General features: G+C 32.6%; 2 protein-coding genes across 3 annotated transcripts in view; one reads left to right on the top strand and one right to left on the bottom strand.

Moving 5' to 3' along the window:
• Positions 1–256: 256 nt before the first annotated feature.
• On the bottom strand, positions 257–4,989 carry LOC140441367 (uncharacterized). The gene is made up of 2 exons (XM_072532048.1): positions 3,232–4,989; positions 257–3,144 (listed from the first exon to the last, which is right to left on the bottom strand). The coding sequence occupies exon 1, from the start codon at positions 4,620–4,622 to the stop codon at positions 3,336–3,338; it is 1,287 nt and encodes a 428-aa protein (XP_072388149.1). The 5' UTR covers positions 4,623–4,989; the 3' UTR covers positions 257–3,144; positions 3,232–3,335.
• A 59-nt stretch (positions 4,990–5,048) lies between these two features.
• Eb1 (microtubule-associated protein RP/EB family member 1) overlaps positions 5,049–15,230 on the top strand; it is a 101,716-nt gene continuing 91,534 nt past the window's right edge. Inside the window, exon 1 of one of the 2 annotated variants that reach the window (XM_072532050.1) lies at positions 5,049–5,417. The gene's annotated coding sequence lies outside the window, so the exon portion shown is untranslated. The remainder of the gene's footprint in view (positions 5,418–15,230) is intronic. The other variant, XM_072532049.1, reaches the window with a different exon arrangement.

Genomic DNA, 15,230 nt, shown 5'->3' with positions numbered 1-15,230 from the left:
GTTCCATGTTTCACATTTGCGGCTATAATCAGCTTGTACTTTCGGTAAACTCAACCAAACCGAGGTTTTACACTAGCGTCTAGCCGTTGGCAGGTCAGGATAATCCTGACCAATCCAATCGCACTTGATTTTGTGTGTGGCGCGTCATTCAAATTATGTACAGGTTTGAAGTTTGAATGTAACAGTTCTCATATCACGAAACGTTCTCAGATTGTTCACACAAACAAGAAGTTATGTTTAATTGTGTTTTGAATACAGTTTTATTATTTTACATATTATAAATTATTATTATCTTATTGTGAGTTGGCAACAAGTGACAAGACAGAGACAGTGACACAAAGGGAGTGGGAGGGCTTGTCTGCTTGTCACTTAAGTTGTTGTTATGTTGTTGTATTGTATAATAACCAATATCAAATATCAGCAATAGTCTGCGTTCAGATATAGATATACTTAGAAGTAACTGTCCAATATCAGTTTGATGTCCAATGTGTGTTTTTATAAAATTGACTTCAACTTTTTCTGCCAATTGAACCACAACCTTGAGACCTGCTGGGCAAAATCCACCAATTTTTATACCGCTTTTCATTTTTAAGTGCCTCTTTCCTTTGCTTTCAGAATTAAAGCAGCCTGACCTATGACACAGAAACTTCATTGTTTTGTGAGTCTGTGGAAAAGTTCTCTACTTGTAAAGTATTTTGTTTTTGTACTACTTTCAATAGAACATTTCCACTCCTGAAAAGAAGCTAAATTGGAAAATTGAAGTGTTTCACTTTCTAGGATCAGGTTGTGTTCTTCTTGGAAGTGAGTGTGGAATTCTGCAACATAACTTGAATGAAAATTACACAAGGGACACTTCTTGAATCTTGTGACACAAAGGGTGAGGGCTTACCTGCTTGTCACTTATTATAGATCATAGTTGTTGTATAATAAAAATAATAATCACAATAAGATGGTATATACGTGGAAGTGATAATAATAAATATTTAAAACAAGTTATATCATTTATGTATACTTCCAATATATATATGATAATAAATCTCCCAGATATAACATGGTCCAGGTGTAGTGTTTACAGAGAACAAATATAATAATGGAAAGTTTTAAGTTCTTCAGTGGAATTCATATACCTGGATAAACTTTTGATCAATTTGTAACAGATTTGAGAGTCCAAGCCAAATTAGGTGAATTTTTAGAACAAGAAGGTTGATTCGGGATAGAATAGTTAAAGGAGTAGATAATAATGCTTTACAAGAAATACTGCTAGGATAAATAGATTTAAATTTACGGAAAACAAATGTGCAGGCTTTCAGAAGCAGGCAAAACTTTTACAAGAAAAACAGGTAAATGCAGTCAGAAAAAGGAGTTCCCAAGTAGAGACTGACCCAAAAGGAAGAACTTTTAACTGAGTTTTTTTATGTGGAAATATTGTTAAATTTAATATACCTATGTATATATTTTATTCAGTAAATCACTACAGTTGACAAAGAATTACTTTATTAATATTGTAAGTCCTTGTATGTATACCTCTAATATGTAATACAGTCGGAAAAATGAAAGATTACCCATAAATGATCATATCAATCACTTATTTTGTATTTGCTGTCTTTTTCTATAACAAACATTTGTTATTTATAGAAAAAGACAGCAAATACAAAATAAGTGATTGATATGATCCTTCATGGGTAATCTTTCATTTTTCCGGCTGTATATCTGCCAGATATAACAAAGCTAAAGGGACTAAGCATTTTTTATCTTTATAGAGAGTTATAGCGAGTGAATGAATAAAACAACCAAATTTATAATAATTTTTAATATCTTAGAAAAAATACATGTTTATAAATTATTATTTGCACACAGTCTGATAACCTGAAATTAATAGCAAACTAGTACTTTTTATGTTTAATAAAAAAGTAGAATAGCTACTGTTTTGAAACTAAACTTAAAGATAGCAAGTCAGTTTCTTCAGAACTTGGTTTCTGAATTTTGGTTCTGGTATTTTTCATTTTCTTTTTTGTAGAAAATAGCCTACGTTGCATTTGAATCTTTTTATTATGAGGGACATTGATGTTCGTAGATGCAGGACTGGAAAAATTCGATACAGTTAATGCTGATAGTGTTGGTGCAATTGGCGCAATTGCTTTTTCAAAAACCTCGAGCTGTTGGAGAGAAGTAGCGGAATCCAGCAGTTCCAAAAATTTCACTTTTATACTCTCTTTTTTATTATTGAATGTAGCTGTTGAATTTTCTTCTTTTTTACTTATTTCTGTAAGAATACATTCTTCGACTTTATTTTTAGAAATATCAGTAGGGGGTTGATTTCCACTGTTGGACTCTAAAACTACAAACAGAACTATATTAACAAACAAAACCAATATCTGTACTTCTTTAACCTTCAATAACATTAAAATCAATTGTCAATCCAGAACCATAAATTAAGTGTGTGAGTTGCAGCAAATAAAAATATTTGTTAGTTATATTACTATTGTTTTTACCTTGTAAATTTTCTTGGTTTTCAGAATGTAAACCTCTGTATCTGCACAAGAGGTGAATGTGTTTACACATATTCCATTTGATTGCAGAATCTATGCAGGAACACCTGTATCGGTGGATACATGAGCCACATTCAGTACAAAATATCTCACATTTGCAGTTTATTTCATTTTCTTCTACTGTATATACTTCATACTTTCTAGAGGAAGCAATGCTCCAACCATTCTCAGATGGAATTATTAAGGACATGTTCAAATCTAAGCTAATTTTGTGACGTATGCGCAATTCTTTGATTTTATTGCAAATTTTACCTTTATGTAAGACTATTAATGAATCAAACAGTTTGTCCCTGACGAGTTTCATTATTGCTAAAATGGCTTTATCCAAACGTTTAACGGTTTTTCCATTTAAATATAAATACTTCAGTGTTCTGTGCATACGCTCTATGTGCATATTAGTATTTAAACCTGTATGCATCCTGTAACAATATGCCCAAAATTCTGATTTATTGGCATAATAACTTTTAAAATAATGCAAAAAGGGATGAAGATCAGGATCATTTTCCAATTGGCACTGAAACTCTTTTAACATTATCGAAAATGTGGGTACATCTGTTTCTTGTAAAATTATACGCAGTTGTTTGTATACCAGCACCTACAATACATACAGTTATTAATAAATTATATGGTTGTACTAGCATTTATAATTTTGAATTATATTTATTCACCAAAGTGTACAAACCTGTTTTTCTTTGGTGGTAATTTTACACAAATTATTTCGCCATGCTCGATCCAAGTGCCAAGTACAATACAGTCTAAAAAAAGAACGAAATTACTCTTAATTATTTAAATAATAACTTTGATAACTAACCTATGCTCAGGAAGAGTCATCACTTGTATCCATGCATTATAAAATGAATCTGCTAGGTCAGACATGAAATTTTTACAGGATATTAGTCCTACTTTTTCTTTTATGGCGGAGAAAAATACAGTAAGGACCTCTTGATCGCTTCTGTTGGATATTAGAAATGCGCATGGAAATCCTTGTCTTAAATTATCCAACACTAAAACAGTATTCAGCTCAAACCCATATCCATTTGTTCCATGTGTACCATCTACACATACACAGTCCGAACCATATTTACACATTATCTCAGCTTGTGCGTCAGTCATAATAATTAAAACAAAGTCGTTAGACTTCAAGAATGGATATTTTTCATTAGTGGTTTCTTGTGCTTTGTAAAATAAAACATTTCCAGTCGCCTCCATGTCTTTTACCCATGCATCCACACTAATTCCATCAACTTTGTGGTGCCCTGAAGATGTATTTAAATTATATGCACATTCGATGTTGTACAAATCTTTTTTTGTAAGAAGATGCAATCGTTCTAACTCAGAATTTCGAACAGAGTCACGCACTTCATCTAAAATAGTTGAAAATGGAATTCTCAAGGCAATTTTTTCAGCAATAGACTGACGTTCAGATACACTTAGAAATAACTGTCCAATATCAGTTTGATGTCCAATGTGTGTTTTTATAAAATTGACTTCAACTTTTTCTGCCAAATCAACCACAACCGTGAAACCTGATGGGCAAAATCCACCAATTTTTATACTGCCTTTCATTTTTAAGTGCCTCTTTCCTTTGCTTTCAGAATTAAAGCAGCCTGACCGATGACACAGAAACTTCATTGTCTTGTGAGTCTTTGCGGAAAAGTTCTCTACTTTAACGTATTTGGTTTTTGTACTACTTTCAATAGAATATTTCCACTCCTGAAAAGAGGCTAAATTGGAAAATTGAAGTGTTTCACTTTCTTGGATTAGGTTGTGTTCTTCTTGAAAGTGAGTGTGCAATTCTGCAACATAACTTGAATGAAAATTACACAAAGGACACTTCTTAGAATCTTTGTTAATTTTGCTATCTTCCGTTGAAGTGTCTACAACATTTTTGTGAGTTTTTTCATGATAACGTAAATGTTTTTTGTGGTTGAAATTGTTACCACATATTCTACATTTAAAATTGTAATTTACTACTTCCACCTGCACTAATTCTGGGTGAAACTTCTTAATATGTTTGCGTAAATTTGAGGTTTTTAAGAAAACTTTTTTACAGTTTTTGCACTCGCAATCCATTTTCTTTTTTCTTTCACGGGGTCTCGCAACGAAATACAAAATTTGAAATTCAAATTCAGCTAAATAACACAAATTGATCAATGCGACTGCGCAGTAGATTTATTTGTAATTGGTTAGGATCGCTATCTTGTCACTTGTTGCCAACTCACAATAAGATAATATTTATAATATGTAAAATAATAAAACTGTGTATTCAAAACAATTAAACATAACTCCTTGTTTGTGTGAACAATCTGAGAACGTTTCGTGATATGAGAAATGAGAACTGTTACATTCAAACCTGTACATAATTTGAATGACGCGCCACACACAAAATCAAGTGCAATTGGATTGGTCAGGATTATCCTGACCTGCCAACGGCTAGACGCTAGTAGGTTTTACTCGCGCGTTGTGTGGATCGACATAAAAAAGAAGAAACTGGTGGAATTTTTAGTAACTTTCTTGTGTGTAAATCAAACTTTTAAAAATGTATTTAGTGAATGTATTTTTAAATATAGATTTGTCTTTAAAGGAGTATATTTAAAAATTAATAATATTAACTTTTGAAATTTTTTAACTATCCTTGTTCGTATGTACATGACATGAATTAAGTGGATTACATTGATTACATCACAGATTGTTTAATAATTTATGCATTTTGGAGTTCTGTCAATATAAGTTTTAATGTTGTCATCTTGTAAAATTCTATGATAAAATTCTTGGTGTTGAATTGAATGGCCGACAGGCCGGATAAATTAATTAAAGGATAATTGTTTTCAAAATATCCTGTTTAAACAATTGAAATTTATTTAAAAGGTAATTATTTATTTTTATAAAGTGGATAATTCTTATTAAAATCTGTTAATTCTGTATATCTTGTATTAAGAGCAAAATATATGAGTGACATTTTCGGCAAATTGTGTCACGAATTTAAGGAAAAAACTGTATACAGTTGTACAATTGAGGGGCGTAATTTATCTAATAATTGTAACTGCTTGTAATTTTCATTTTTTAATTTAGAGTATTTCATTTTAAAAGAGGTGATTTATTTATAGAATCGCCGCGTTGGTTAACCGAATATTTTTGATAACGGGACATGTTTGAAAAACCGGTATGGATTGCATTTTATCTTTTGCCATACAGAAGGTGATACGAATTAATGTATTCTTTAAGCATTTGATCATGAATTGCAATAATATGTTTAACAGTTATTTAAATGGATTTTGCAAGTTACCACACCCAGACTTTTGAATATGGTAGGGTTATAAATTTGAATGCCTGTAGATATTTACTTTTTATTCATAGTCCTTATATGACAAGCATGAAAAATATACACTAAACACATCTTACCCTTATAAAATGAAGCTATTTGACTAGTTTATTTCATTCAAAGAGTTTGATAGTCAATTCTAATCCTCTAATCTTACATTGAATTCACAATTTTCGGTACATTTAATAAGTTTTCTGTAATACCCAAAATGTTGCTTATGTTGGTTTTCTTTACAAACTAACTGAATTATTGTTAGCCCTAAACCACCTATTATTACCATTCTTTTTCTCATGGGTTTTCGATACTATATATATGCACCTGATATGAAAAGCGTTGTAACTCAGTCTTGCTTAGATTAGAGGAGAGCGATTTAAATAAATAATTCCTCATTTTATTTTTTTACTTAGTCAGTTTTAATATTTTTTGTAGTTTTCTTAGACTTTTAGCTTATTTAAAATTGAAATATTTGTCCTCTGGTCAGTCCACGGAATTTGTAACATTCTTCTCCAACAGAACATTTCAGTGGCATCTATCTTTCTTCGTTCTGCTTGTTGTAGGGTTCTAGATTCACATCTGTATGTTTGCAATATGTAAAGCATATTCCTTTTTAATTTGGTCTTTCTCTGCTTTAGTGTTATGTAGATTACAAGTGAGACACTAATTTTTTTCGGTTGAAAAATCCAATATTAAACTCAGTATTGAATATGTAGTGTCTATACTGACTTTTGGTGGCTAGCTTATCACATGGATGATTCTCTAACATCCATTCATTATACAGTGAATACAACTTGGAGGTATTAAAGACTCACCAAAATACATCTTAGTTGTTCTTTTCTTGTGTAGTGAGATTCTTTTGCTGGAATAGTTTATATGCACATGAATGGAATTTTTAATATTTTCATCTACAGGATTTGCTCTGTTGTTATGGCGACCAGGCATATCTCCAGGTATAAAGCCTTCACTTTGCTAACCATTAGTTTTTTTTAATAATGTAGTTAATCACATATCTGTTATGTTGAAAGTGCCCAACTAACTGCAAATTATATTGATATGTTCAGTTTCTTCTTCACTCTTTTAACTTTACAACATTTCTCTCTTGTTTGAAAATGTATCTACATAAATATTCGCTGTTTGTCATGATCTGCCATTTCCCAAAAATGAATTAATAAACTGACTATAAATTTTAGATAATTCCAATTTACATTTTCTGTTACATTTATTATTACATCCAGGTCCTACTTCCCTTATTTTTAATAATTTTCCAGTTTTACTAGTGAATTCTTGTCCAGAGTTCCACAGTTTCTTCAAGACATTCATGTTCCAAATACTTGGACCCTTTTGTCTCCCCCTTCCCAGATTTTTCTTCTTTGGGTATTGTTTTTTCTTAACAAAAATGTATTTAATGATGAACTTGCACCTTTGGTGCATGTAGAAGTTTCTGCTGTCAATGTATCTTGAGTATGTAATGCTCTGTGAATATTTGGTACCTTATTTTTATCAGTAGAAGTTAGTTCAGTCATAAATGATAATGTAGGTGTTACTATTTTTGATTGAAATTCTAAACTAGTAATTTCACGTGAGGTTTTAAGATTTAAGACATGATCACTATACTTAGCAGTTAATATTACAGAATTTACTTCATCTCCCAGATTAGAAGAGCCTGGTAAATTGATTTGAATGTTATTTATAGTAATATTCTACTACCTTGCTATCTTGCATCACAACTTACAATGAAGTTGTAAAAACTTCTTAATAAATTTTTCGAGAAAAACATTGTATACAATGTTTTTATAAAAAATATTCATCAATAATAAAAATGTTCAATATTATAACATTGGTTATGTCGTACGGCCGTAGCATTTTCCGAGGAATTTGAAGTTTCAGAATGGTCTACGATTGCCGCTCTGGAGGAGGATCGAAGGTTTCTCGACTCCATCCTCGTCTTCGTGGAGTTTATGTGATCTAGGCTTCCGCTTAGCGGGAAGTTTACCGGCGACTATGCGGTCGACAAAGTGCCACCAACAACCAGAATACTTCGAGGTTTATTTCTTATTTGTCTTACATGAATATTTGTTTAGTATTCTGGGCACAGTGGATGCCTTGAGTCTTACAGAGATGCCGGCACTTCACACCTCGCTGTGTGGCCACGTTTACACTCCTCGAGAGGTACAGGAACGTCGGCAGAGTGTTGACTCTTCGACGGTCCTTCACTTCGTACCGCCACCTCTCGAGAAATAATTTGATGCCCCGTAAGAACGGTTACTATTTCTTTAAAAGGTTTATGGCGACGAAGTGTCACCGCAGCTCGGCCACCGAGTAAGAAGTAATTCCAAGCCCACTTGGGGCTTATATTTACTTCTGACCGTCAGTGGACCAGTGGAACGCTGTGTCAGTTTGACATGATTCGAAATAGCTATAAGACTTTCCATATCTCAAAGATCATGTCTATCTGGCCAGGGAACGTTCTCTCCGAGCCGGTAGCCGGCTTCTGCGAGGTAATTATAAGTGCGTTACCAGACTTTTCTTTACATCGACAAAAGGGCAGGCCGTCAGCCAACAATCGCCGGTTCCTGTACTTCTTGTGGTTTGAATAATGTCGTAGCCGCACGGCTTCGTATTCATTCTAGCACTAAAGAGCTTTGGAATCGTCTTGGCTTCGACGTCTTCTTAGATCGAAGAAATGTTCACTCGGTTAATAATAAAACGCAGAATCGTAGTAAAGGCACTAGGCCAACAAGGTCTAGCAGGGGCTAGTGATGTAGACAACTAGATCCCGATCGGAAGATGTGCTGCCTTTTTATACATTTTGTGTTTGCAATTTAGCAGCGATCTTCCGGCGGGAGGCCAATGACAACGCAGTTAATAAAACAGTTTGTGATTGGCCGGCCAGAGTGACAATCTGCCTCGTGATTGGTCACTTCTGGCGACAGTTACAACGTTTTTTCCAACAAGTGATTCAAAATTTGCACTTACAATGAGGTTATTTTGTTAAATAACTTTAGATTTACCGACATAAGATAGGATAAAAGTAATTCTACCAAAATAAAGGTTATCTTTTATAGATGTTATTTATTCCATGGTTGAAAAAGATTGTACGTAGAGTTACAATGTTCTTCATATCAGGTGTCGTTATATATTGTATAATATATAACGACACTTTTATCACTACTAGATATAACGACACTTTTATCACTAGAATGCATTCAATTTTCAGGTATGTTATGTAGATGTAGTGTTGCCCAAAATCGGTCTTGGTCTTGTTCTTGCGTTTTCGCAAGACCAAGACCGCCTAATTTTAGCAAGACCAAGACCAAGACTGACCGTGCGAGATTTAAGCAAGAACAAGACTAAGCCTGCGAGACTCTTGCGTCTTGCAGTTAGGACTGAGTGTCGTTTTGCAAGTATAGTAGTTCGGGTATATGCTTAAAGACTCGATGAGACGTACAAAAATATGTAATAAAAATTTGAAAAACTGGACTTATGCGTATTACGAACAATACCATAAACATACACAGCGAATCAAAATATTCATTAAAAAACACATTTGACAAGTGCTCAAAGGTCATAATTACAATGTAAAATAAAATATTTTGTACATTCTTTACCAACCGACGACTTCTTTGCTCTGAAATTAATTGTCCAGATTTTTAAAATAGCTGCCCTCTAATCATAAAATAATCTTCTTGCATTGCGACGTCGACAGTAATATCGTATCGAAAATTTTTAAACGGACAACCACTTAATAATTCAATTTTTTCCCATTATAATTTAGTTACGAGGAATCTAAATAAACAAATCTTATCGGCCTAACATTGTTTCTGCTGGATGTGCGATGAGATCATTTGGTTAACCAAAATTTGCTGACAGCGCGGCTAATATTCAAAAGTAATGAGACAAATTAATAACAGATAATGTCGCCTACCGTGTAAACAAAATACCGAAATATTTAGAATAACGAAGTAACGATATATAATTTTTGGTTTAATTACTATTTAAATGGGAATAAGCCACAATTAAAGGTTAAAATACATTTATTGACGTTTCAATTTCCACTTCGGAAATCGTTCTCAAAATATAAACATTAGTAAATTAAATAAATTTTGTTTTTGTTACTTAGTGAAAAATTCTTCTAATAATTTAATTTTATCTGACTCATCTATATTGACAATTCAGACATACATTATACATTTTAAAGTAGACGACTTTAAAATGATATTGCCAATATTGTTGAGTTGCGTTCCTGGGACGACTTTACTTATAAGATAGTTCATTCGATTACATGAAATCAACTTTAACTTGAGAATATCCGTCAGAAAAAATCATAACATGTAATTCGTCTTTAAAAAGACAAATACATGCCATGATGACAGTAAAACTCTCCTGTTAGTGATTCCATAGTAAATTATGAGGGAAAAACCAGGAAAAAAAAACCTCATAATACTATCCCGACATGGTAAGTATTTGATCTTGCATTTAGTTTACCTTCAATAAATACCAAATTCCGATTTTATATGTTTGTTATTTAAAAAATATATAAATGATGCATTCTCCATATGTTACTGACTTACCAATAATGGTATTTTCCTTTTAATAACTTCCTCTTTCAATATGGGTAACCAGATCCTACTACATTCTGCCGAGGAATTCGCGACACAATTGGTCTCATTTAGCATAATTAGAGCCGCTTCTTTGATTTTTCTCTTTGAAATTAATTATGCTAAATGAGACCAATTGTGTCGCGAATTCCTCGGCAGAATGTAGTAGGATCTGGTTACCCATATTGAAAGAGGAAGTTATTAAAAGGAAAATACCATTATTGGTAAGTCAGTAACATATGGAGAATGCATCATTTATATATTTTTTAAATAACAAACATATAAAATCGGAATTTGGTATTTATTGAAGGTAAACTAAATGCAAGATCAAATACTTACCATGTCGGGATAGTATTATGAGGTTTTTTTTCCTGGTTTTTCCCTCATAATTTACTATGGAATCACTAACAGGAGAGTTTTACTGTCATCATGGCATGTATTTGTCTTTTTAAAGACGAATTACATGTTATGATTTTTTCTGACGGATATTCTCAAGTTAAAGTTGATTTCATGTAATCGAATGAACTATCTTATAAGTAAAGTCGTTCCAGGAACGCAACTCAACAATATTGGCAATATCATTTTAAAGTCGTCTACTTTAAAATGTATAATGTATGTCTGAATTGTCAATATAGATGAGTCAGATAAAATTAAATTATTAGAAGAATTTTTCACTAAGTAACAAAAACAAAATTTGTTTAATTTACTAATGTTTATATTTTGAGAACGATTTCCGAAGTGGAAATTGAAACGTCAATAAATGTATTTTAACCTTTAATTGTGGCTTATTCCCATTTAAATAGTAATTAATTTAAAATGCCACAAGAAAATAGCTTCAGAACAATATAATTTTTGGTTTGTTTTAGGGTATGGGATAGTAATGGACATAAAGTAACTATTATAGTAGTAGTTACTTTATCGACATCACTAAACTTCATTCCCAATTGAGCTTTCCTCTGAGTCTAATGTAATAATAATTGTTTTTCATCTAATCCTTGTTGTTTCCGGAGTGACAAGTTTACAATTTGACACGAGAGACAAAGATTCAAATAGTTCTAGTCGGAGTAGTGAGCGTTGAAATTATAGATCTGAAAGACATAAAACCAAATTTGATGAGTTTTTCGAAATAATTCATGCATCCCAAATTGCTTTGTGTAAATTGTGCCTACATAGAAAGGTTGAAATGAAAATGAAAAACAAAAACACGTCAGGTTTAAGGAAGCATCTAATATCTTTTCACAAAAAGGAATTACAAATATTTTTTCCTGAAAAACCAAAATTCGGTGGAGATACCACAAGCTTTTTATTAACCGCTGTAAAAAGTGGACATGTATAAAAATATACTTATTACCTTATTACTAATTACATATATTATGTACCTACTACTTTATTTTGGTAAATTAATGTATTTTATTAAGTAGATATCTTTTACCTTCTAGTAAAATAACTTCTTTTGATTACCATTGCTTTTTTACCTATTCTTTATTTTTTCAAGTTAGTTTTTTATACAAAAGTAGAGCTAAGATTGTTAACAACATTTATGTTGCTTTAATAAGTGGATTATAGTATGTTATCTTATCACCTAAATAATCTATGCCCTTGATACCTGCATGTGGACTTTTTGCCAGATGCCAATCTTTTTTAAGATTCCATTTCATATATGGTGGGGGGTCCATCAATCTTTTTCTAGGCAGATAATGTTCTTTAAAATGCAGTCAAGTTTATGTCATTAACTTGTTTTTTTTTGCGTTTTAACCATGTTTTAGCACATGTAAGCTTATTAAATGCAAATGTTTATTAAGAAACAGATTGACTTCTGTGGGACATGGTAGATAGCTGAGTTAGTTAGAGTATAGGCACGGATCGCTTAGATCGTCGCTTCAAACCCTACCCGGTGTCAGTTGTTTAGACATTTATTAATTGGGTTGGTCTTTATTATGGCTATGTTAATTCAAGCTTAAAATGTACTTGCTCTGTTACGTTGTTCTAAGATTTAAAGTAACATTTAATAAATAGCAATAGGCTAATGGGTAACTGCAAGACTTGCAAGACTCTTGCTGCAAGACCAAGACCGGGAGTGCAATACCAAGACCAAGACCCGGTGTATTGACGCAAGACCAAGACTGTCTAAGTCTCGTCTTGCATTTGGGCAACACTAATGTTATGTATTTGCATTCATTCTAAAAAAAATGGGAATAATTGTAATTGTAGAAAAATTAGAATACCTTTACTTTATATTTTTTCAGCCAAAAGGTAAATTAGTTTTCTCTTTATTTTGAATATTTTGTTTGGAAGCTATTTTCTGGTGACATTTTAATATTATTTATTATCTTTAATGGGAATTAGCCACAATTTCAATTGAAATATGTTTATTTTGAGCAATTACTATTCTAATTGGGAATAAGCCACAATTTAAGTTTAAAATAAGTTTATTCGTGTTTCAATTTCCACTTCGGAAATTGTTCTCAAAATACAAAACAATAATAAATTAAACCAATTTTGTTTTTTGTTACTTGGTGAAAAATTATTCTAATAATTTAATTTTATCTGACTCATTCATATTGACAATTTATACATAGGTATATTATATATTTTAAAGTAGACAACTTTAAAGTTATATTGCTGAATTGCGTTCCTGGGATGACTTTATTGTAAGATAGTACATTTGATTACATGTAATCAACCTTAACTTGAGAATATCTATCACAAAAATCATAGCATGAGATATGTCTTTAAAAAGATAACCACATGCCATGATGACAGTAAATTCTCCTGTTAGTGATTCCATATTAAATCATGAGATTCGCATAGGAAAAGATAACCAAACCGTTGAGCTTCTCCGTCGTATAAGACTGACTTGGGCAGCCTTCGGCAAGCTGAACCATATTTTCAAATCGTCTGATATACCAATATGCCTTAAAAGAAAAACGTTTAATCAGTGTATTTTGCCAGTGTTAACTTACGGTGCCGAAACGTTGACCATGACAAGGAGAGCAGTTCAAAAGATCCGTGTGTGTCAAAGGGCGATGGAGCGTGCTATGTTGGGCGTTTCACTACGAGACAAGATCCCAAATCGCCAGCTACGACAAAGAACAGGAGTGGCTGATGCAGTAGAGAGAGTAGCAACACTGAAATGGAACTGGGCAGGTCACGTGGCTCGAATGACAGATAATAGATGGACAAAGCGGATACTGGAATGGAGACCAAGAGATGATGCCTACCGAAGCAGAGGTCGTCCACCAACACGTTGGACTGACGATCTAAAATGTTGTCATAGGAATTGGATGCAAGAGGCACAAGATCGAAATAGATGGAAAATTATGAGGGAGATCTATGTCCAGCAGTGGATAAGCGAAGATTGAATGATGATTAAATCATGAGTAAAGACCCAGTAAAAAAACCTTATGATACTTATCCTGACATGGTAAGTATTTGGTCTTACATTTAGTTTACTCTCAATAAACACCAAACTCTGATTTTATATGTATGTTATTTAACCCTTTTCGGGCAAGTGGTTCCACAGCGGAACCACAAATTCATAAATTTCTAAAACCTTTCCCAGTAAACGCTTGCCGGAACCACGTTCAGACCGGTGTCCCCTACCATTTTGTGTTTTAGATCGCTAATGCGGCGACTTTCTCGGTGGCTTCAGTTTGTTTCAAGGAGCGGTAGATGTATGTTACCTTTTTACTTTTTGTCACGCATAACGAATTTTTTTATTTCAACTACACAAATAAAAGATATGTCAGGTAAGTGGATCATAAATATATACATATTGATGTTATTTTAGAGTTGTTACAAAAAAGTTCTTATATTTTTTCATAAATATGTTGTTTTTTGCTTTCAAAATATGTGGTTCCATGTGGACCCACAAAGCCTATTATTAGCATAATATAAATATTTGTTTTTATTGTTTCAGGAAACCGTTTCTTTAGAGAGCTTGAAGCTCTCGAAGCTGATGAGGTATTTCAACTTATTGAAGAGATACCATCCGGAGAAGAATCAGAAGCTTCCGAAATAGATTCAGATGATGATGGACGAGAGGATGAACCTCCCGATGATACCAATGATGAATCATTTGTTATTGAAGATGATCTTCAAGAAATACAAAATACTGCGGAAAATGAAGACACTGGTACGGACATTGAAATAGAATCAAGTAATCAAGAATCAAGTGAAGACGAAACTGGAGTCAATAGGAAAAGAAAACTAACAAAAAAAATACAAGACACAAATACACAAAACAAAGGTAAAAAGAAACCTAAGAATGAAGAAAAGGTAGTTGTTTGGTCCGATGATTCAAAAAAATTTGGTAAGAGTCCTTCAGTTTTTGTAAGTGATGTAGGTCCTAATGTGCCCGAAGAGATAGAAGAACCGCTGGATATATTTATGCTTCTTTTTTCAGAGGAGCTTTTGGATACATTAGTATTTCAGACCAACTTGTATGCAACCCAAAAAAATAAACAATATATTCCAACAACAAAAGAAGAAATGAAATGTTTCTTAGGAATCAATATTCTTATGGGTATAAAAAAAGATCCAAGCTACAGAGATTATTGGTCTGCAAGAACTGATTTACGGGACACCTATATATCATCTGCTATGTCTCGAAATCGGTTTGATTGGTTTTTGGGTAACATGCACCTAAATGACAACTTTATTGCTCCTAAAAAAGGTTCTAATGATTATGACAAATTGTATAAAATAAGACCAATGATAGATAGATTGACGGAAACATTTGATAAGTATTATAATCCCAGTAAA

This window comes from Diabrotica undecimpunctata, chromosome 5 (genome assembly GCF_040954645.1).
Source record: "Diabrotica undecimpunctata isolate CICGRU chromosome 5, icDiaUnde3, whole genome shotgun sequence".
Lineage (NCBI taxonomy): Eukaryota > Metazoa > Arthropoda > Insecta > Coleoptera > Chrysomelidae > Diabrotica > Diabrotica undecimpunctata.
The sequence above is the reverse complement of the archived record's forward strand: the minus strand, read 5'-3'. Positions and strand labels throughout refer to the sequence as shown.